At 41.2% G+C, this 21,547-nt stretch overlaps 1 protein-coding gene across 4 annotated transcripts in view; it reads left to right on the top strand.

The window, feature by feature from the left end:
* The window catches only part of WDFY2 (WD repeat and FYVE domain containing 2), a 165,214-nt gene that overhangs the window by 79,618 nt on the left and 64,049 nt on the right, over positions 1–21,547 (top strand). For all 4 annotated transcript variants that reach the window (XR_015767895.1, XM_088021810.1, XM_028104026.2 and 1 more), the window contains exon 3: positions 2,276–2,349. Coding sequence is in view for 3 of the 4 variants with exons in the window: in XM_088021810.1 (XP_087877936.1) it covers positions 2,276–2,349 (74 nt within the window). In the remaining variant the exon portion in view is untranslated. The remainder of the gene's footprint in view (positions 1–2,275; positions 2,350–21,547) is intronic.

The following is a 21,547-nucleotide window of genomic DNA, read 5'->3' as shown; positions in this document are numbered from 1 at the left end:
GCTCTTTGGGTCTGGCATTCCCCTGTCTAGAACCATCTTGGGTTCAAGTATATGGGTTCTAGAACCACAGGATTTCTAAATTTCTTTTGTTTATGGGACTCTCTGGGAAAGATCTTTTCCTTTTGAATTCTGATGTTGTTTCTTAACTGTAAACATAAAGTGATTTGGACTATAATGGTGACATTGGGATGAGTCTTACAGTTCCTGTACATGGTTGGTGCCACAATCTATAAATTCCTTGATGACGGCTATAATCCCTTATCTATCATTATATCCCATGCCTGGAACATAGTAAGCATTCTATATTTTTGTTAAAAGAATAATAAGAAATTTAGTAAAGGGGAGAAGAAATCCAGAAATAAAGAAACAGCAATGTAGATGTCAAGGTAACCGATGCAGTGTTGTAAAAAAAAGTCATTTGAATCACATTCAGAGATCAGTGGGTTTTCACAACCAGATATGAACTTTGGAGGAAATCACACAGAAAAAACTTTTATATGGTCAGGCAGGCAGCAAAGTGATAAGGTTATTCTTGACTAGTTTATAGCTCTTTGGGCTGCAGTCAAGTTTTGCTTCATATGTTCATGCTTATATCTTAATATACACCTTTAGATATTTAAAACTTTTAACAGGAATAGCAAAATAATAAGATTAATATAGAAATAATCTTGTCACATGAACACAAAAACAGTGTCATTTCTCCATATACGTTTTTAGGTGGCTGTGTACTTTATGTAGTTGTAATCACAATATATTTTTTTCTTTTGCTCTTTTTAGCTAACATGATAATTTTCCATGAAATCATTAGATTTTAATTCTGAACGCATGTTACAGGCATCTTAACACCTGCCTAGAAATTGTGCCAACCTAGTTGGTGGGCCACAGGTGAGAAAGACTGACTTTCTTAGGGCAGAGCATTAAATATCATTTGACTACTTTTTGCAGCAGTGTACTTTTGGGAATCCAGCTTAATTTTGTGGCTGATCAGAGTGAAGATACTCTGCTGCACTGGTGGAAGTGGGGGGGGATTATTTTTTGTGTTTCCATTTTCTGAATATATCATGATTGAAAATTAGAAAAAAGTAAATACTTCATGCAGTTTGGAAGATCTTTTTTGTTGTTCATGGTCCTTTTATAGAGAACAAAAAAAATGTTACTAAGTGATCTGTTTATGAAGTGGCTCTGTTAGTAGAACTTGAAATTCTTCCATAGTTTAGAGGTAATCTAATTTTAGTATTTCAGAATAGGACTGTGTGTTTGAATGAAGTCTTTGAACCTTCTCCAACTTCTTTTTTCCTGCGTGACCTTGAGTAAGACATCTAATCATAACTGTGGAAAGTAGGAGTAAAGATATCTGAGGCTGATTATGATTATGATGATGAGCAGTTTGTCATCTACAGACAGGGCCACTGTGAAGGTGGAGGAGAAATTTAAAAACTGTGTTGAATGTGTTTTTAGAACAACAGTTTCAGTGTAGCATAAATTGCCAACAGGCCCCATTCTTGGGAGCCTGTGTAGATAGAGAGGGCAGGGACCCAGAAGCGGTCTGCTCAGCAAACACTTCTTGCCCACACTGGCTTCCAGGCATGCTTAGTTTACTTAGGCTCCGCTGTACTCAGGTAATAGCCAACATCACAGAACAGGGAGGCCGTACCTAGACTTGATTTCTTTCCTGTAGAGCCTGGCTCTGTGTCCATTTAGTTCCCCCTAAAACTGAGACAGATCCTCAGGCTTTTTCACTTAGCAGCCTTCAGTGCTGAGAGTAAAAGACCTCTGTTAGTCCACATGCCCCGAATCAATTCTGCATCAAAAAATAGATGTGTATACTAGTGTGTGTACGTGGGGGGAGGAGGGAATTATAAGATCTTTCTTTGTATTTTTTTCCTTAGTTGAGAAAAGGTAGGTTGTTTCTATTAAAGATGGGGTTTGAGTGGAGGAGATAGATGGGGGACAGAGGGATTAAACAGCACAAAATATTGTTAATCTAGTCAAGCAAATTTAGATTCCGTTCTGACAGAACAGCTGAGACCAAGCCCCTTGGAACTAGTCCAGTTTGAGAATATCTTACTTGTTATATTCTTTAAAAGGATAACTGAAAAACTAGGGGTTGGTTGTAAGATTACTGTTTTTATTTTTTGGTGAGTGGGCGTTAAATGAACTGTTTTTCAGGAAATAGTGGGGAAAAAATAGCCACACACTTTTAGCTAGTTAGTCACTCCTGAATCAATGAGAATCATCATTTTGTTAATTTCATCAACATGTTCATTTCTTTCAGCTCCATGTTCATGCATGTCTTTTAACCCGGAAACAAGAAGACTGTCCATAGGTCTAGACAATGGTACAATCTCAGTAAGTACACATAAATAAGATTTCCAGTTGAAATACTTCCCTTCCTGTGGAGTATGTATGTATGTATTGGGATGAGAATTATTTATTAGTTTTTTTCAAGTTAACAAATTAATTTTCTTGCTAAGTGAAGTGGAAATTGCAGGGCAGCAGATTATGGTGAAGTGTAGAGAGAGCTGGTATCAGTCTCAGTTTAAACATTGACAAGGTTCAGCTTGCCTTCCCATGGACCCAGTGGCTAGAAGAGGAGCTTTATGAGGCCCGTGAGTGGACTGCATGAATCTGTGTGTTAGTGAGAGCGAGGAGGGACACTCACGGTTGTGATCAGATGGTTAGTCATGGTGTCATGTGCTTCTTCAGACAAGTGACAGAACACAAGGGAAATGTCTTCTTAGACCTGCATGTCTAATCTCTGATCCTTGATGTTTTCCTCCGTTCCCTCTTCTCCTGCTCCTTCTTGTCCTAACTCCCTCTAGCTGTGAATAGAGTTCTGTAAATTGTATGAATTTGTAAAAAACAAACAAACAAACAAAAAACACAGACTCTACATTAGGCTGTAGGGTAGAGTCAGATAAATATTGGGCTCTTTTTTACTGTAGATCTCGAGGGAACTGAAGTGATTAGGGATTGGAGTTTCAGGTTTTACTACTTAATCTTTTTTTATATATTTAGTTTCAGCTACTTTATTAACCGAGTGTAACAAGACTGATCTGGTAAATTCTCCATTTTGGTAAATTATGCAGTATTGCCTTCAGTCCCGGCAAGAGAGGCCCGTGAATTAGAGGACCCTGTTCTGGGCACATTTACCCACAGGAAGAAGGACCTAAGAGGTTAAGGGGGTTTGCCCAGCCCTCACACCACCCACCCCCATGTTCTGAGTACCTGACTGGAATTTTCCTGACCCCAAAACCTTAGAGCCTGCATGTACTCTATTGTGGAACTTCGAGGAGTCTAGAAATTCTAAATTCGTTCCTGTACGCCCAGGTGGTTGAAGGTATATTTGTCAAGATTGGAGGAAGAGACCATATTTTATTTAATAGTTTAACTTGATATATAACTTTTAACTATTTAGACATACGGAATGTGGGTTTCCATCTGTAATCTTAACCTGAGTCTTACAAGGGGTCTGAAGAGGTGGGCTTGAAATTTTCCATTTGGTCTTTAGTCAAAACATTAATTTGGTGACCGTTATGGAAATTTTACCAATATTATTAAATATAAATTTGCCTGTTAATAAATATATATGGAATTTCTATAATGTCCAATGTAGTTGGGAGGTCTGTAAACTCTGTTCTGTAGGAGGACAGAAGAGAAGTGAATGATACAGATCTTCATCTGCTTTAAGGAGAGTTATATTTAAAAAGCAGGGTGTGGGGGGGATAAATTTATTTTTAAAAGATGAAGGGGGGGTAACTAGATTGTTCAGCGAACTGAAGTTCGTGGCAAAGGAAATCTAAAAAGATGAGATAAGATCTATATATTGTCTAACAGTTCATGGACTCGTATACGTAACACTCACTGTCCATGAAAAGACTTAAGTGTAAATATCATATGGGTGAGTCTTTGCATTTTTTAAAATCAGTGTAGATGGTTAATGGGTGCTGATAAATTTGGCTTTGAGGTAAAGAAAGGTGAACAAAGTAAGTTATGGAGAGTTCTGGCTATTTATCGTATGTAAGAGGAGAGACCATCTTAGCTATTATTCCTTTAGTAAATGAAACTGCCAGAGAAGCAGAACGTAAATCAAGGGGGTTAGCTTGGATGCTTCCGCAGGTGTATCAGTACAGTGTGGCTATACCAAGCCTTACCTTACCCTGATCTCCTAGAAAAGATTAAGGACCCAGCTCGTGTGACATAATTTCCTTAAAAGGACATGTTTTATATTGTCAAAGAGGATGAATGTATACACTGTCTCTTCTCATCTGAAGAACTGTAAAGAGCTGCGTTAGGAAAGGCGCATGGAAAGAAGGGCTTGTTTTAAGGTTCAGCGTTCTTATTGGGGTTAGAAACACACAGAGTCTCGGCTGTTTAATAGTTCACTTTCCAGACGTGACAAATCCTATGCAGAGACTGTTCATTCTCTGTTTCCTGAATATAGCAAATAAATTTTAAAAAGAAATAACTGGTTAACTTTTTTTTTTTGGTTAACTTATTTTAAAACAAAGAAAGGAGGAAATCAGAAAGTAAATCCTTGTTTCTCTTTATTCTACTGAATAAAAAAGATTCAAGAGGCAGTCACCTTCTGTAACTGAAATGAATTAGAGATGAAGTAGAGACGACCAGTACAGACCATGCTTTCAAAAACTTGTCAGCAAAAGGAAGGAGGGGGGGGTGAGCGCTGCAACAAGATGAGACATTAGACAAGCAGCAGGAGGGTCCTGAACGACTGGGAGAATTTAACTTTAGGGAAGAATGGGGAAACTGTTGAGATAGAGCGAAAGGCAGAGGCAGTTGTGAGATGCAGGAGAGGAATGACCTTTTCAATTTCTCATGAAGTAGCAGGTGAGATCACCTACTGAGAGAAGCTAGAATGGGTGAGGGTGTGTTTTCATGTCTGTATATTTTGCTCTTGCTAATCTTATAACCCCGATCCCCCTTCTGCCGTCTTGGTCTACAGAGTCCCAATTATCTCTCAGTGCCTTATTGCAATGTCATCTTGTCCCTTTTTGTGGTTTGGTTTGGTTTTGACGGAAGGTTCCTAAGCCCTACCAGTTGAAATGAATCACACACACTACTCAGTAGGTTAGCTATATTGTATTGCTCATTTAACTTGTTTTGTAAAAAAATTTTTTAGGTCTGTCTCCTCAGTTAAAGTGTTGAGTGTTGAGGACTTGGCCGGTTTTTTATTCATCTCTTCTCGCGGTGGATCTTAGTATGGTTCCTTGTACAAATTAGGGACTCAGTGAATAATTTGTTAAATAAGTTGACTAAAATACAAACGCTATTATTATTTAATATAGCTGGCTGTAATAAGTACCTGCTTGAATTCTGAGATAGTTTATTTGTATAATTCTGTTGCCATTCAAAATATTTGTCACAATGGAATACCTTCTGCAGGGGAAAACAGTATGCCAATAGTTTAATTCATCTTGAGCTTTCAGAAATGTCATCTGTTGTAATGTCAAAAGGAGTCACTCATACTGTGCAAACTGCTATTCATGCTGAAGAAGGACTTCGAAATTTTCTTTTTTTAATTGTTACTTATTTATTAAAGATTTATTTATTATTTATTTGAAAGAGAGCATGAGCAGAGGGAAGAGGCAGAGGGAGAGGGAGAAGCAGAGTCCCCACTGAGCGGGGATCCGGACGCGGTGCCCAATCCCAGGACCCCAGGATCATGACTTGAGCCAAAGGCAGATGCTTAACTGACTGAGCCACCCAGGCGCCCCAGGACTTTGAAATTTCCTATCACAATACCTCATGCATTCTAGCCAACCAACGAGTAAATCTAAATATCAACAGTGTGCAAAACAGTATGCTCAATTCTAACATGTGGCTCATGGTCTCAGAAAGCTTATTCAGTTGGGGGGGAAAGGGAGTGTGAAATTGTAAAATAAGTAACAAAGAGTAAAAAAAATAACAGCCCCAGCAGCAGTACACCAGTGAATGTGATGCTGATGAGACAGTGAGGTCAGGAGAGCGTGGGAGATAATGGCCCGGGTCAGCTCCGTGGAGACAGGCTGTGAGCTGGGTTTAGAAGATGGGCTAGGATTTTGTTGGCCGAAGATGGGAAGGTAAGGTATTTCAGGCAAGGTGAATGGCATAGGGGAAGAAAGCATGGTGGTAAGAGAGGGCAAGGAGTGTTTGGAGAGAAATGAACCAATTTGAGAAGTGGAATATAAAATATACAAGGTGGCTGGGGTCCTGGCTCAGGATGAGTAGTTAGCATATGAAGGAGCTGGATCCCCAACAGGGAACATCTCCCTCCACCACCACTGGAAGACTTTCTAAGGTATTCAGAGAGGATAATTGGTGAGGAAATGTCCACGCAGAAACGAAAGAACTTCCTTAAACTAATGTTTACCGAGTCTACTGAATAACGGCTTAGTCATAGAGATGTATAGATGCTAATCTTTATAAATATATAGATTTTCTGCTTCATCAAAACTGTTAGTGAGCCGAAGTTTTATTGAAATCTTGCCGGATAAATGCATACTCATTGAAGATTTATTTTTTTGAGCAAAGCCCCAAGATGATAAATCTCTGTTCTCTGAAGATTGTTTTCATATATGTGTTTATGGTAAATTTGGGATGAGAAGAAAAGATTGATCTATATAATGGTTAGCATTCAGGATAATGATTATTATATAAAAACAAACAATACTGACCATGTATGGATTTGTTGCGTTGTTTTCATAGTTCTTGCGGTGATTATGTTCCTGTAGTATATATTGCTGTTAGTTCACATAGTTGTCCAAGGGAATGAAAAAGGAAAGAGAGCTAAATACTTACTGAGCATGCACTGTGTCCTAGACACTCTGTTTCCTATACGTCACCTCATTCCAGCGTCACAGGAATTCTGTGATGTAGGTGGCATCACTCAACATTTCTCAGAGAAGGACACTAAGGCTTGGAGAGTTCATGTGCCTTCTCCAGCTTACTTAGCCAGGAAGTAGAGCTGGGAACTCTGGGTGCCTGTGAAGCTTGGGCTTTCTCCTCCCCCATGCTGCCATCCAGGAGCCACTTCTTTGTCCATAAAGATTTCCCGCTAAAGGCTTTCCATTCCCTGCCTGTTGTTCTTGCCCAATAGGCAATTATATTTCTATTTCCTGAGTATTCTTGGGCATGTTGCCTCATTTGTTTGTGGGACTGTCTCTTTCACTAGACTGTGAACTGCCTGAAGGCAGAGACCATGTCTGCTTCAGTCTGTATCCTAACAGAGTTCTTGGACCACTGAAGATGCTTTGTAAAACGTCGAGTGAGGGAAGAAAGGTGTTTCAATTTATGTCATCAGGATGCTAATGCCAAAGTCAGGCGTTTAGCCAGCAAAGGTAAATTGCTCTCCTCAGTTGACACATGTGAGCGATTCTTGTTTACATGACTAGTTTGGGCATATGGAAGAATTTGATGTCCATACTCTGCTTCTTGAAATCCATAAACAGAGGTTCACTAAGCAAACAACTAAGAAACCGAAGCAGAAATAGAACATGTTCCTGACACTTTGTGGGACCCAAAACGATGCTGTGAATAAGTCTCTCATTGCCTCTTTTTTCACTTAGACTAGAAATCCGTTGAACTTTTGGGATTGTTGAAGGAATATGCCTTTTCACATCATTTCCTATTATTTAGAGATTCCTGTTTTACAGATTAAATTAACAGCTTTACAAGAGCATTGCTCTGTGGTCCCCAGTAGTTATTCCTTAGGTGGTGTGTTCTGAAACTGCTTCATGTGATGGAATTCCCAGGGGTATATGCCTTGGCAGGATCTCATAGATGGCGAATGTGTATCATAGGTCACAGGAGTCACTCAGACAGAGTCTGGTTGCAGCAGGGAGGCAAAAAGTGTCCCCCTTCCAGAAGGCTGATAGCTTTAAGGGAGAGGTATGTAGTTTCTGTGAGAGAGGATATTACTTTTTCAAGTAAGAGGAGAAATTACCTTTTTGGAAATATAATCCCTAGCATCCACTAGAAGGAAACCAAAGAATCATCAGAGCTGTTTTTGTCATCTGAAACCAGGATCTTGAACTCCCTGAGTGTTTTATCCTATTCAGAAGGTCTGAGGAATTGTAATATCTTAGCAGTCCTCGTGTGTTACCACAAGAGCAAGATGAGGCATTACCAGTTGCAGCATATCAATACCTGGTATATTAATTTCCGTTCTAACAAAGTACTACAAACCGAGTGGCTTAAAACAACAGAATTTGTTTTCTCACAGTTCTAGAGACTAGTGTCCAAAATCAGGGTGTCGACAGGGCTCCTTCTGGAGGCTCTAGGAGAGAATCCTTCTTTGTTTTTTCCACGCTTCTGGTGGTTGCTGGGCATTCCTTGGCTCGTAGATGTGTCACTCCAACCCCTGCCTCTGTCTTCATGTCCCCTTCCTCTCTGGGTCTCTGTGTTTACACATGGCCTTCTTATAAGGACGCCAGTCATTGGATTGAGAGCTCACCCTAATCCAGTATGATCCCATTTTAACTAATTACATCTGTAAAGAACTTCGCTCCAAATAAGGTCACATTCTGAGGTTCTAGGTGGCCACGCATTTTGAGAAGACACTGTTCAACTCGGGATACTTGATAATATATGTACAGTATTTCCCTAACAGTGTTCTAACAGTTGATTAGGAAACAATTTGGTGAATATGCGGTATGATGCCTTCAGGAAGAGGTATCCAAGGATATTAAAAGAAGATGATTCAAAATCCCCTAGGGGGAGATAAGAAAATATTGCAATTGAAAGAGACCTTCATCCTTCTACAGCTAATGCCCGCCTCCCCTAGATTAAGTGATGTGTTGGTAGGTCACATGTTAAGATAGTGGTGGTAGAGCTAGGATTTCCCTGACCGTTAGTCAGATTTTCTTCCTATGATACCAAGTTAATTTTTTTCACACAGCTAAGACAGCCCAACCACAAGGAATTGCCCTAGGATGGTCACTAATGAATTGGAAGCTTGTGTTATTCCGTGCATCTAGCCATTGCTAAAAAGATTTTTTTTTAAAGGCAGTTTGAGCATTTAAAGTAACGAGATGTTTTAGATGACTTGTTTATTACTGTGTGTTGTAATGAGCCTATAGGGACTGAACCCAAATGGTGAGGTTATGTTCTACAGTGATGACAGGTAGCCTACGAATGAAATACTTCAGCTGCTACCCAAGCCGAGCACCCAGTTGTACCACTCCTGCTGGAGAGATCCCGGTGCATTCCAAGTTTTGTACTTAGAGAATAATTCTTTTTTTTCCTGCTTAGCAGTAAGGGTCCTGGGGTAGCTTAGCTAGCGTACTGGGACCCAACTGGGGTGCTGACGTGCTGCTTGCTTACTATGTATTCATATGGTATAATTCACTGAAGGTGGTTTTGTCAAAGGAAATACTTACTGTTTTTGTAGGAGTTATTATTTGTGTGGATCACAGACCTTCTTAGAATGTCTCAAGGACCAGCTTCTCTCCCCAGTTATGTCATTGTACATGTAATCCTGTTATCTTTTGTTCAGTACCTGCATATTCCCTAAAAACTCAGTCAAGTGGTAGTGAATGCAGATGCCAAGGGCATTCTTTGAGGCCCAAGATTATTTTGTGGCATCTCCATTGCAATTATGAATTTTTGACGGACTTCTCGGTCCCCCTTTTACACTGATTCTGTAGCATCCATATCTATAGAACACCCAGATTGCCCTGTATTTTAAATTGGGTGCTGAGGAAATCCAGTAGAGTACATGGTAGGTTGAAATCATTTATACACCGTCTCCGGAAGTCATCTGCCACAAAGGATGGCCTTATGAGGACATTGTGTTACTATTTCAGAAGGTGGCTCTCTTCTTATCTTGACTACATCAAGTAGTATATCTGTGTTCCAATTCCAATGGCTAGGAATTGATGAGTGTGTTATGTTCCAAGGAACATTCTCTTAGTCTTATACCTCAATAATCTCTCTCTCCTCCCTGGATCCTGCCCATTGGTTTTTGTTTTTTAAAGATTTTAGCTATTTATTTGAGAGATTGAGAATGAATAGCGGGAGAAGGAGCTCCCAGAACCCTCAGATCATGACCTGAGCCGAAGGCAGATGTTTAATGGACTGAGCCACCCAGGCGACCTGCCCTTGGTTTTTAAACACACTCGAGGTTTATGGGTTTTTAAAAAATATTTATTTATTCATTTATTTGAGAGAGAGAGAGAGAGAGCACAGAGCGAAGGGTCAAAGGGAGTGGGAGAGGGAGAACCCCAAACAGACCCCTCTGAGTGCAGAGCCCAATGCGGGGTTCGATCTTACAACCCTGAGATCATGACCTGAACCTAATCAAGACTCGGGCACTTAACTAACTGAGCCACCCAGGCACCCCTATTTTGTTTTTTGGGTTTTTTTTTTTTTTTTTTTTTAATGAGAACAAAGATATCACAGCTCTTCCCTACCCACCTGGTGTCCTGTCTCTCTTCTCTCCTTATAATCACACTTCTCACAAGAATTGTCGTAGTAGTGACTTTCTGCATTCCCCCATTCACCCTTTGCTACTTGGACCCCCGCAGTCTGGCTGCCAATGCCATCAGTCCATCCAGACGGCTCCGGTGCTGGTTACACAAAATCTCCCTGTGGGTCTGTGCAGCTGACATTTTTCAGTCGTCACCATGTTTGACCTCCTTGCAGCATTTAGCTCTGTTCTTTCTTCCTGGAATAGTTTCTTTATGCACTTCCACAACCCTGTACTCTCCTGGTTTTCCTCCTGCTTTCTGGCGGTTTTGTCTCTGTTTTCATCCTGGGGTGTCCGTTAGCCCGCTCCGGTTTGGTGTTGGAGCTTCTCCATATTTGCTCCTAGGCCCTCATCTCTCTGCTCTCTGGGCAGTCTTGCCTGTGTCATGGCTTCCTCTGTTACCCACATGACGTAACTCTTAGGTTTTGATCTCTTTTCAGACCTTTTTGCTGACATTCCCAGGCCTTCATATTTCCTATTGAATATCTCAAAGGAACCTCCAGTTCACTAGGTCCAAAATCAGACTCACACGCCTCCCCACATACTGGTCTTTCTCAGAGTGGCCTGTTTCTGTGAGTGAAACCACTGTGCACTTGGTTGCATGAGCCAGGGCTCTTCGGAGTCACCCTCCTTCCTCTTCGCTAGACTCTGCCCTGTCCATCACTTGCTGGTTTTTGCCTCCCAAGTACCTCTCAGCTTCCACTCCATTGTCATCGTCATCATCATCACCCTCAGCATCCTCATCACCCCTTACCACCACCACCATCACCCTGCTCATAGTCTCCTCCTTGGACCCTCAGTTGACTTCCTCACTGGTCATCCCATATCCATTCTGCCTCCTCCAGTCTCTTTTCCATATTGGAGCTAGAAGGATCTTTTCAAAATACACATTTGATTTTGTCCTATCCCCTGCCAGCCCTCTCCAGTGGCTTTCCCTTGCTCTTGGGCACAGGCCCAAAGTCTTCCCATGGCCCATGTGACCCTGCCGGGTCTGGTCCTTCCCTCCACAGCCTTTTTTTGCTCAGTGCCCTCCCTTCTGGAGTTTTAGCCTCAGCTACTTTCAGTCGCTTATGCTCACCAGCTTCCGAGCCTCTGCCTTGACTGAGCTTCCTTTCTCCTTACCTACTTAACTCTCATCCTTCAGATTTCAGTTTCATTTTCATCACCTTGGGAAGGTCTTCGTTGGTCTTTAAGCAGTTCCCATCCCTGGATTATGTGTTCATAGCACTGCGTGCCCGTCCTCTGTAGCGGCTGTCAGAGTTGTCATTTTATACTCATTGTGTGATTACTCGATTAATGTGAATATTCAGCATAAGCTCCACAAGGCAGTGACTGTGTCTGCTTGACTCTCTGTTATATCCTTGACACCCAGCGCAGTGCCCATGAATTGCAAGTGCTCTGTAAATATTCACAGACAAATTAATGAGTGAGTTAATTAGTATCGTCTGTTGCACGGACAGTACATAGAGGCTAAGACCACAGGCACTGGAATCAGACTGCCTGAGCTTAATCACAGCTGTCTTCACAAGTGGTGTCACCCTGGGCAAGTTGCTTGACTCTCTTTGCCTTAGTTTCCTTAACTGTAAAATGGGGATGATAATTATAACCATTTATAAGTTTGTTGTGAGGATTATCTGGCATAGTACACGTATAAAGCTCTGAGAACAGTGCCCACGCATGTCAAATGCTCCATAATATTAGCTCCTTTCCACATCATTGTCTTAGCAATACCCGCGTCTTCCATTGGTGGTCACCAGGAAGACGGTGAAAATCCATGTCTTGTGGATTTAGCAGACCAGTTCCAAGGGGAGGAAGTATCTTAATGGTGGCCTACTCCTTAGGATGGTTCAACTGAATTCTGGTCCTGTCTTTTTTTTTTTGAAGATTTTATTTATTTATTTAACCAAGAGAGACACAGTGAGAGAGGGAACACAAGCAGGGGGAGTGGGAGAGGGAGAAGCAGGCTTCCCGCGGAGCAGGGAGCCTGATGCGGGGCTCGATCCCAGGACCCTGGGATCATGACCTGAGCCGAAGGCAGCCGCTTAACAACTGAGCCACCCAGGTGCCCTGAGTCTTTTTTTTTTTTTTTTAAAGATTTTATTTATTTATTTGACAGAGACACAGTGAGAGAGGGAACACAAGCAGGAGTGGGAGAGGGAGAAGTAGGCTTCCCATGGAGCAGGGAGCCCGATGCGGGGCTCGATCCCAGGACCCTGGGATCATTACCTGAGCCGAAGGCAGATGCTTAACGACTGAGCCACCCAGGCGTCCTGGTCCTATCTTTTGATCTTTGCTGTGTCACCATAGTAATTCACCAGTGATTTGAAAAAACATGAACTGTCAAAGACTAATTTTTCTGCCAAAAATTTTCTCATCTAGGTTGTTGCCATTTTAACCTTCATCACTCATAGGAAAAGGTTGAACTCAGGTGTGCAGATTACTGAAGATGCTCTGAATGATATTTGGAGAAGATGTAGCAAATTTCTTATCACTAGAGACACCCTTACTCTAGTGGACTGTGAAGTGTGGGAGGTGGAAATGCTATCAGCCACTGGGGCTCTGTCACTCTCTATTTATTTAGGAGTCTGAGTTTTATAGACCCAACGTTCAGACAGCTGTCTGTGCCCCTACAAAGTTTTATAACACTAGGAATCAGTCTTGTTTCATAAATCTTTTCTTAACCATTTCCGTCCAGGCATATAAGAATATTCTCTGTGTGAACAAATATTTTGCTGATGTTCACGTGGAGCTAATCTTTTATATAAACTATAGAGCTGGACTACGGTTCTCATGTCACTGATATTTAGATGGCAAAGTTCAGAGCCCAGAGGGATTGATGTGGCATTTCCATGTCAATCACCTTTGAAGGCATTCCTCCCAAAGTACCTTGACGACGGCAGTCATGAAACCGACCCCCCAAAGAGCCATCTGACATTTATTCTTTTGCTATAAAGCCTGAGAACTCACTAGCACCAAAATGTGTGAAGGAAGCAGTTACTCTTTTATAGCCCTTCCTGTCGCTGGGTTGCCATCACCTGGTGCTACTGCATCTACAAAGTGATATGAGACAGTCTGGCTGCCTGCTTGCTGGCTCCAAGTTTATGGCAGCAGAGAGGAGAGCGGCATTTGATATGCCCTAGTCCCTGGGGTTCAGTGGGGGTTCAGTGCTGGGCTCTGTTTCTTTGTTTTACTGTAGAATGCTGCAGTGACTCAGGGTCGTGGTAACCCAGAGTTTTTGTTTCCAAAGTGGGTGCCCCTCCCTGTTTATTTACTGCTCTGCACCTTGAATGTAGGCTCCACAATCCACTCATCTCCAGTTTTGCCTCCTTCCAGATGGGGGAATAACCCTTCTCTCAGTTATCAGTGAATATTGCCTTTATAAATACTGGTTTAGCATCAGGAGGCAGCTATCAGTATAGACCTTCAGCTCACTGAAGCAAATTACAGGGTTGCAAAAAGACTGCTGACTGTATTGGCACAAAGAACAGTACAGCCTTTCCATCCTTAGCAATAACTCAGGTCCAGCTCGTTTCCTGGTTTGGAGAGAAGTCAAGATAGGGCAGCTTCTTCCTCCCCAATCTTGTCTATCATAAGAGAGAGGGGGGCTGGAAAAGTGCCTTTCAGCAGGTTGCATGGTATCATGGTTGGGTATGTGGTGTGGTGTTTTAAATTTAGTCAACCCTGAGTTCTCTCCAGATTTCTCCTACTGGCTCTTCCTTTTCTCTGGCAGAGCCCTTGATGTCAGTGCTGCCAGGCCTCTCCCTGGGGCTGTTTCTCTTTCTTTGTGATCGACTCCTGCAGCTTAGTTATCCCTACATCTACAGTTCTCGAGACCGGAGGACCATTCTGTCCTCCTGAGCCTGAACCCGGACTCTCGATGCTTCCTTGGCATTCCTACCTGGGAGTCTCCAGGACCCCTCTGGTTTAGCGTATTTTAACTGGAGAGCATTCCCTTTTCCCCAGCATGTGCTCTTCCTCCTCATCCCTTCAGTACACGGCATCACTGAACAGCCCCAACCAGAAATAGGAGGTAGAGTAGATCCACATCTCCCCTCCAGTGTCGCAGCAACCACTGTCCTGGCCCCCTGACTTCAGAACACTCTCCAGACTCTCCCTCACTGTCTGTTCCCACTGGTACTTTTAAAATTCCTATCTCTTGCACGGTTTGCCTGGGCTGCTACACGAAGCCCCAGATCGGTCCTACTATCTGTTGTCTCTAGTTCCCTCCAACCCTCTGCCATCAGATATTCAAAATTCTGGTGTAATCATGCCACTCCTCTTGTATAGACTCTCAACAGCTTCCAGAAGGATAAAATTCAGATCCCTCAATTCCTGCCCATTTCATCAGCCTCCTCTGTCACAACCCTCCTACCCAAATGTCAGACTTGTTTGGTTCACACATCAGTGCTCATGGACATGGAGTCCCCTTGCTCACAGCTTGCTTCCTTCCCCTCTAGAAGCTCCTTGCCTACCTTTAAGAATTGGCTTAAAGCCCCAAATCCATTCTTCTGGGAAGCCTGCCATACTCCAGGGCAGAGTGAAAAGGTCTTCTTAAGGGTTCTCATAGCACTTAGTTCAAATTTCTGCCTTAGTATTTATGTGATACTTACTAGTTTACATGTATGTTTCATTTATATGATCGTGTATGAAATAAGAGAGTATGTATAGTTCCTGAAAGGGTCTGGCAAATAGGAGACATTTCATAAGTGCAAATTTCCATGTTTTCTTGACCTCCATTAGCCTGAGCCACTTGAAGGCAGGAAACATATTATATGCATGGCTCCTTCCAGTGCCCAGTGGAGAGCCTTAGACAAATTGGAACCTCAGTAGTAGTGTTCAGGAGAATTAAAGCCAACCAATTTCATTTGCATTTCTGCCCAGAAGTTCTTTCTTCTTTCCCTTTCATGCTTACAGTCTAGTCAGCCTTCTAGAAGTTGTTTCCCATCAGCTCTTTGCTATGGAGGAGGCAATTGCACTCTCCTCCCGGCCTCTGTCAGGTAGGGCTACTCAGAGTTCCTGGTAAAGACCACCATCAACACACTTGGCCTTCACACATCAGCGGCAGATATCTGGGGAAGGCGTCCTGGTGGTTGAGGTGTGAACTTTGCTTCCAGAGAAACCTGCATCTCAATTCTGGCTCTCCCATCTTTTAGCTGGATAATGATGGGGAGGTGGTTAACCTTACATAAACTTTAATTTACTCGCTGTAGATTGGGCATGATAATATGTGCCTCTTGAGGATTTATGAGGATTACATGAGATAATTTATATAAAGGCCTTAATAAATGGTAATTATTGCTTTTATAGCAGAAATTCTGTTCATTTCAAGAAGAGATGAACTTTACTTTTTGATAAGGTTAATTTTATTTGAAATTAAAGACAATGATTTGTTACATAATTATTTGCCATCTGAGTTCAAAGATAATTTTTTTAAAGCAGAACTTATTTTTTAAAAAGATTTACTTATTTACTTATTTGAGAGAGAGAGAGGGAGAGAAAGAGAGCGTGTGGGGGGAGGGCAGAGGGAGAAGAGAAGCAGACTCCCTGCTGAGCATGGAGCCCAATGGGAGGATTCTGTCCATCTCACAACCCTGAGATCATGACCTGAGCTGAAATCAAGAGTCAGATGCTTAACTGACTGAGCCACCCAGGCGACCCTAAAGATAATTTTTTTTTAAAAGATTTTATTTATTTATTTCAGAGAGAGAGAGAATGAGAGACAGAAAGCACGAGGGGGAAGGGGGTCAGAGGGAGAAGCAGACTCCCCGCTGAGCAGGGAGCCCGATGCGGGACTCGATCCCGGGACTCCAGGATCATGACCTGAGCCGAAGGCAGTCGCTTAACCAACTGAGCCACCCAGGCGCCCTAAAGATAATTTTTTTAAATAATAATTTTAAACCGGTTTGTTTCTTGTGAGCACCTTTCTTGGGGGCTAGTAAAACTGGGTTTTATATGTAATTTTTGCTTACTCCTTGCTATCTACGTTTTTATTGGTTTGAATAATGTTCAGGCTGAAAATTTGTGAATTTAAATCCAGAAAAAGATAATTTAACACTTTTGTACAGAGACTACAATTAGAAATAGTTAACCATGTAAAGCAACACATCACGAGGTATATAAATTGAATCTTATGTCGTATACCTGAACCTAATGTTGTATGTCAGTTATATCTCAAGTTTTTAAAAGAGCAGTACATTATTTTGTTTTCCCATTGACCTAGGAAGTGAAACATTGATTAGTTCTGAGATTTGAGTCAAAAGTATATTTGGCATTGGGGTGACTGGGTGGCTCAAGCGGTTAAGCGTCTGACTCTTGGTTTCAGCTCAGGTCATGATCTCAGGGTCCTGAAATTGAGCCCTGCGTCCAGTTCCGCACTAGGTGTGGAGCCTCACACTCATCAGGGAGTCTGCCTGAGTTTCTCTCCCTCTCCCTCTGCCCCTCCCCACCTTGCGTGCATACCCAAGCCCTCCCTCTCTCTCTCTCTCTCTCTCTCAAATAATTAAATAAATAAATATTTAAAAAATATATATATTTGGCGTTGATTACAAAAAAGTAATAGCTTGGCAATTAGGCTCTCTTTCCTTTTTAAAAATTATTTGATAGAGGGGAGGGGGGTGGGGGGATGGGTTAGCCTGGTGATGGGTATTAAAGAGGGCACGTACTACATGGAGCACTGGGTGTTATACGCAAACAATGAATCATGGAACACTACATCAAAAACTAATGATGTAATGTATGGTGATTAACATAACATAATAAAACAACAACAACAACAAAAAATAGTTGAATGTCTGATAATTGTATGTATTTTCATTCACACCTTCTCTGGGTAGACATAGGTACTGAAGCCATTACTAAAAAATATACTTTGTAATACGTATAGCATATTACACATTATTATTTTCACATATTTCCAAAGTATATTAATAGTGAACTTAAAATAACATTTTACTTAAAGTAACTTAAAATTTCCTTAAAATAGCTTTTGATTCTTGTATTCAATTCTTTAAACAAACATCTGTTGAGTAGCTTCTATGTGCCAGTCAGGGTTCTGAGTGTTTGAGATCCATCAGTGACCACTCCCAGCCCCAATCCCTCTCCTTGTGTATGTTGCATTTAGTAAACAAAAAAATACAATAACTTCTGTATGTTACAAGGTGATAGATGCTATGGGAAAAACAGCAGAGTAAGGGGAATTGGGAATGTGAGGGCAGGGTAGAGGAGTCGAGTTGCAGTTTTCAAAAGGATGGACACGTTAAGCTTCATTGAGAAGGTGTAATTTGAGCAGAGGACTTGAAGGTTGGGGTAGTGAATCGTGCTGACATCTGGGAAAAGAAGTTTAAGACAGAGGCACTGACAGTGCAGAGGCCCTGAGGCTGGGTGCTTATAGTAGTACAATTAAATCTTGACTTGATATTTTTAAAAAAATGAATGTTTCTTCATTTATAAATATTTATTGATTTGTTCTCATATGTTTTTGGCAAAAATGCTGACATGTGGGAGACACACTGTGAAGAAAACAAAAACTCCATTCCTTTCAATTTAAAATCCGCAAGAAAAGGTAAAATAATGTGATCATAGATAGCTTTAATTGAATGCAGATTGTACAATGGCATGAAAGATCTGCAGTCTCTTGATTTTCAGCAAAGGAAAGACCCATTCTGCCTTATGAGTGATCATGTGAACGCAGACCATTCAACCTTGCTTAGAAGGGTAAGTTTGAAAAGGGATGGAGATCAGAGAAAGGGAACAGTTGGCTGGGAAAGGAGAAACAAGTGCAAAGTCTAGGTAGCAGGATGTGGCGCAGGCCCCCGTCAAGGACAAAGGTGGTTTACTTGGAAGCACATTGGAAAGGGCCTGGGTTCAAGAGGGATGGTAAGGATCTGATGACTAAATGTGTAGGAGAAATTGAGTGGAGAGAAGCAGTAGTTGGCAGAGATAACTCCCAGCCAGTGTAAGTCAGTTGCTGCCATTGACAGCCGGCATTTGCACGGTCCATGCCCGTGGTATACCAGTGAGTCCTGCTTCCAGGTGTCTGGCCTGGGTAATGGGGTAATGATGGAGGCATTAGTGGTGCTTTGCGCTTTACTTTCTTTCATGTTTGTTGTAATGTATTGTTATCTGGATTCTCTGAAGAATCAGGTGATTTCAGAATTTGCAGTGTAATGTTTTCCTTTGCGCATAGCAATTCAGTGAGACATTCGCCTGGGTTTCAGTATCTTTTTGAAGAGGCTCTTTGAGGTTTGTTTGAATCAAAAGATCAGTAGATAAAAAAATTAAAGAGACAGACCCATGTTTTAAGCCTGGGCTGTGCAACCAAGTGAGCCTGTGACCTTGACAAGTCCCTTAGTATCTGGGGACATCAGTTTATCGGAAGAGTGAGTCACCATGCTAGGCAATTTCTAAGACCCCTTTATAGACTCTAGAATTCCAGGAAAACCAAAACTTAGCAACCAAAGGTCCAAACTTGCAGCCGCTTTCATAAGTAGGAACAGTAGTCACAGCCTTTACTGTCCCGCTAACTTTCATGACATCAGCTATCAGCAATTTCCAATTTGAGCAGGCAGCTTTTTTGTTCAGAATAATTTTGTCAAAAGTTTTGAGCCCAGAAAATAAGTACTGGCAACTAGACATTATATCAACTGAGCTCTCATGTAATTTGCTGTTTAGTGTTACAGTAGAACTTTTGTTATATATAGCTGTTATTCAAAGTATGCAATCTCTTTCGCTCTCCGTGAAGGGTAATGAGGGCATAGGGTACTTTAGCAGCTTTCTTTGTGTAAATACATCAGTGTTCTGGCTTCAGGTTTTGGCCTTGAGCAGGATATTCCCCATTCATTGAATAACTTCCAAGAGCCTTTGTCCTTAAGATTGTGAATTTTGCCAGAGGCAGTCTTGAAAGTTGTTGCATTCAAACCTGTGTATCTTTTTTCTTTTACCTTCTCCCTGCCATCCTCTTGGGAGAGATATTATTGAAAAACCAACTGCATCTGGTTACTTGCATTTGGTGTTGGAAGACTCGGGGTAGGAAAGCAAAAAATGTGGACCATCCACTAAAGAAAGATGATGACAGGTAAACCATTAAACACCCAGGCAAACCTAGAGAGGAAGCAGCCAGCCCTGTGGTTTATGTATGGAAATACCTTGAAACTGCCTTGCATGTGTTTTGTGTGTAAACCTGAATTTGAACGAGAGTTTATGGAAAGAATTTGTAGACCTCAATTTTTTGTAGGTATTTTGAATCTAGAGAGGCTAAAAGCTGCTGTTATACAAACCTGTTATCTTTTCTCTTGCTTCCATGTATTGTGACATATGTCAGTCTTCTTAGAAATATGACTAGGGGTTTCTAACAGAGTTTGGAGCCAAGGCTGGGAGTTTTCAGCTGAAGTATTCCTTCCCCCCATTTTGTAAAATACATGTGGTCAGAAAAGATTAGGGTCGTTAGGCATTTGAGAGGAGGGGGAAAAGGCACCTTCCTTTCCAGTTCCTGGGTGGAGAGAATGGTACGTTGTTTGGTGGCCAGAGAAACCTCTTTTCATAGTTTATAGACAAACAAGAATAATTCTTTGAACTCTGTAGGGCACATTGGCAGAATATGCAAAGGAAGGTTAATCAAAACCAAAAGTCAGGTCAGTCACTGAACCAGTAGTTCTCAGAACCAGTAGTTCTCAAACCGTAGTCCACAAGGTCAGAGCTATTTTCATAATAATAGTAAGATGTTATGTGCCTTTTTTACTCTCATTTCCTAATAAGTGTACAGATTGAATGCAGAAGTAGATATGAAGATCCAGCTGGCTTCTATTCATGAGATGTGCAAAAAATGGGAAACAGTGCCACTCTTTTGACTTAATTTTTTGTTTTGTAAAATACAGATATTTAATAGCTATTTAATATAAATAGATTTATATGACTGTCATACATTTTATTATTTTAATGAATTAATATTTTAAAATTTTCTCAGTTTCAATTTCTAATATGATAAATATCAATAGATAAGACCCATGGAGTCCTTAATAATTTATAAGAGTAAAGGGAAGCAGAGAATTTGAGAACTGGCTAATTTAAACAGAAAGACAGTGAAGAGATACACATATTTCAGGTCACTGATTGCTGAAGTGTGGAAACAGTCATAAATAAGAACATAGGAATCTTCAAGGGTCTTTCTTAGCGTCATCCTAATGGGATTTCAGTTTTTTAGATCTTGTGTAGGAAGGAAAAATAAAAGCACATATTGAAAGCAAGTCCAGAGAGAGCGTGAGACCTATTGGTAGAAAGAGGCCAAATGAGAACCCCATGGGTAAGGTGGAGACTCCTTTGTCCTCACCCCATGGACTAGTGACCTCCTTCTTTTCATAGATGGGAAAGAACAGCTAGAAACCAGGGGAAGAGTGGGCCTCTTGACCTTTTGCCTTCTAAAAAAGGATTAGGAAATGAAGTTGTTCCCCCCCCTTTAAATATTTGAGCAGAAGTCACTACTTTCCTGGAATTTCTTTTCAAAATTCTAAATTTCTCAATAATGTTGAAACACTGCAATTTTTTAGTATAAAAATGGCCTTCAAAATAGGGTCGACTTCTGTAAAATTAGGTTTATTTTGTTTATGATTGTGGATTTTCTGTTTATTGTATGTTCCATCTGATTTCAGAAAGTTTTTGTGGAAGCTTGCAAGAGTATACATAATAAACTGAAAGTGATAGAATTTAGGAAACAAAACAGATGAACATATGGGAAGGGAAGGAAAAACAAAATAAGATGAAAACAGAGAGGAAGACAAACCATAAGAGACTCTTAACTCTAGGAAACAAACTGAAGGTTGCTGGAGGGGAGGTGGGTTGTGGGGATGGGGTAACTGGGTGATGGACATTAAGGAGGGCCCTTGATGGAATGAGCCCTGGGTGTTATATGCAACTGAGGAATCACTGAACTCTACCTCTGAAACTAATAATATGCTATATGTTAATTAAATTTAATTTAAATAAATCTTTTTTAAAAAACTAAAAGTGAAAGTGAAAATAAAAATTGGAATCAAGACAAGAGACCGTATCTGTGTGTGTGTGTGTGTGTGTGTGTGTGTGTGTGTGTGT

The sequence above is a fragment of the Eumetopias jubatus genome, unplaced genomic scaffold (genome assembly GCF_037043125.1).
Source record: "Eumetopias jubatus isolate StellerSeaLion01/CBP00866 unplaced genomic scaffold, mEumJub1_p1.0 scaffold_3, whole genome shotgun sequence".
Taxonomy (NCBI): Eukaryota; Metazoa; Chordata; class Mammalia; order Carnivora; family Otariidae; genus Eumetopias; species Eumetopias jubatus.
The sequence above is the reverse complement of the archived record's forward strand: the minus strand, read 5'-3'. Positions and strand labels throughout refer to the sequence as shown.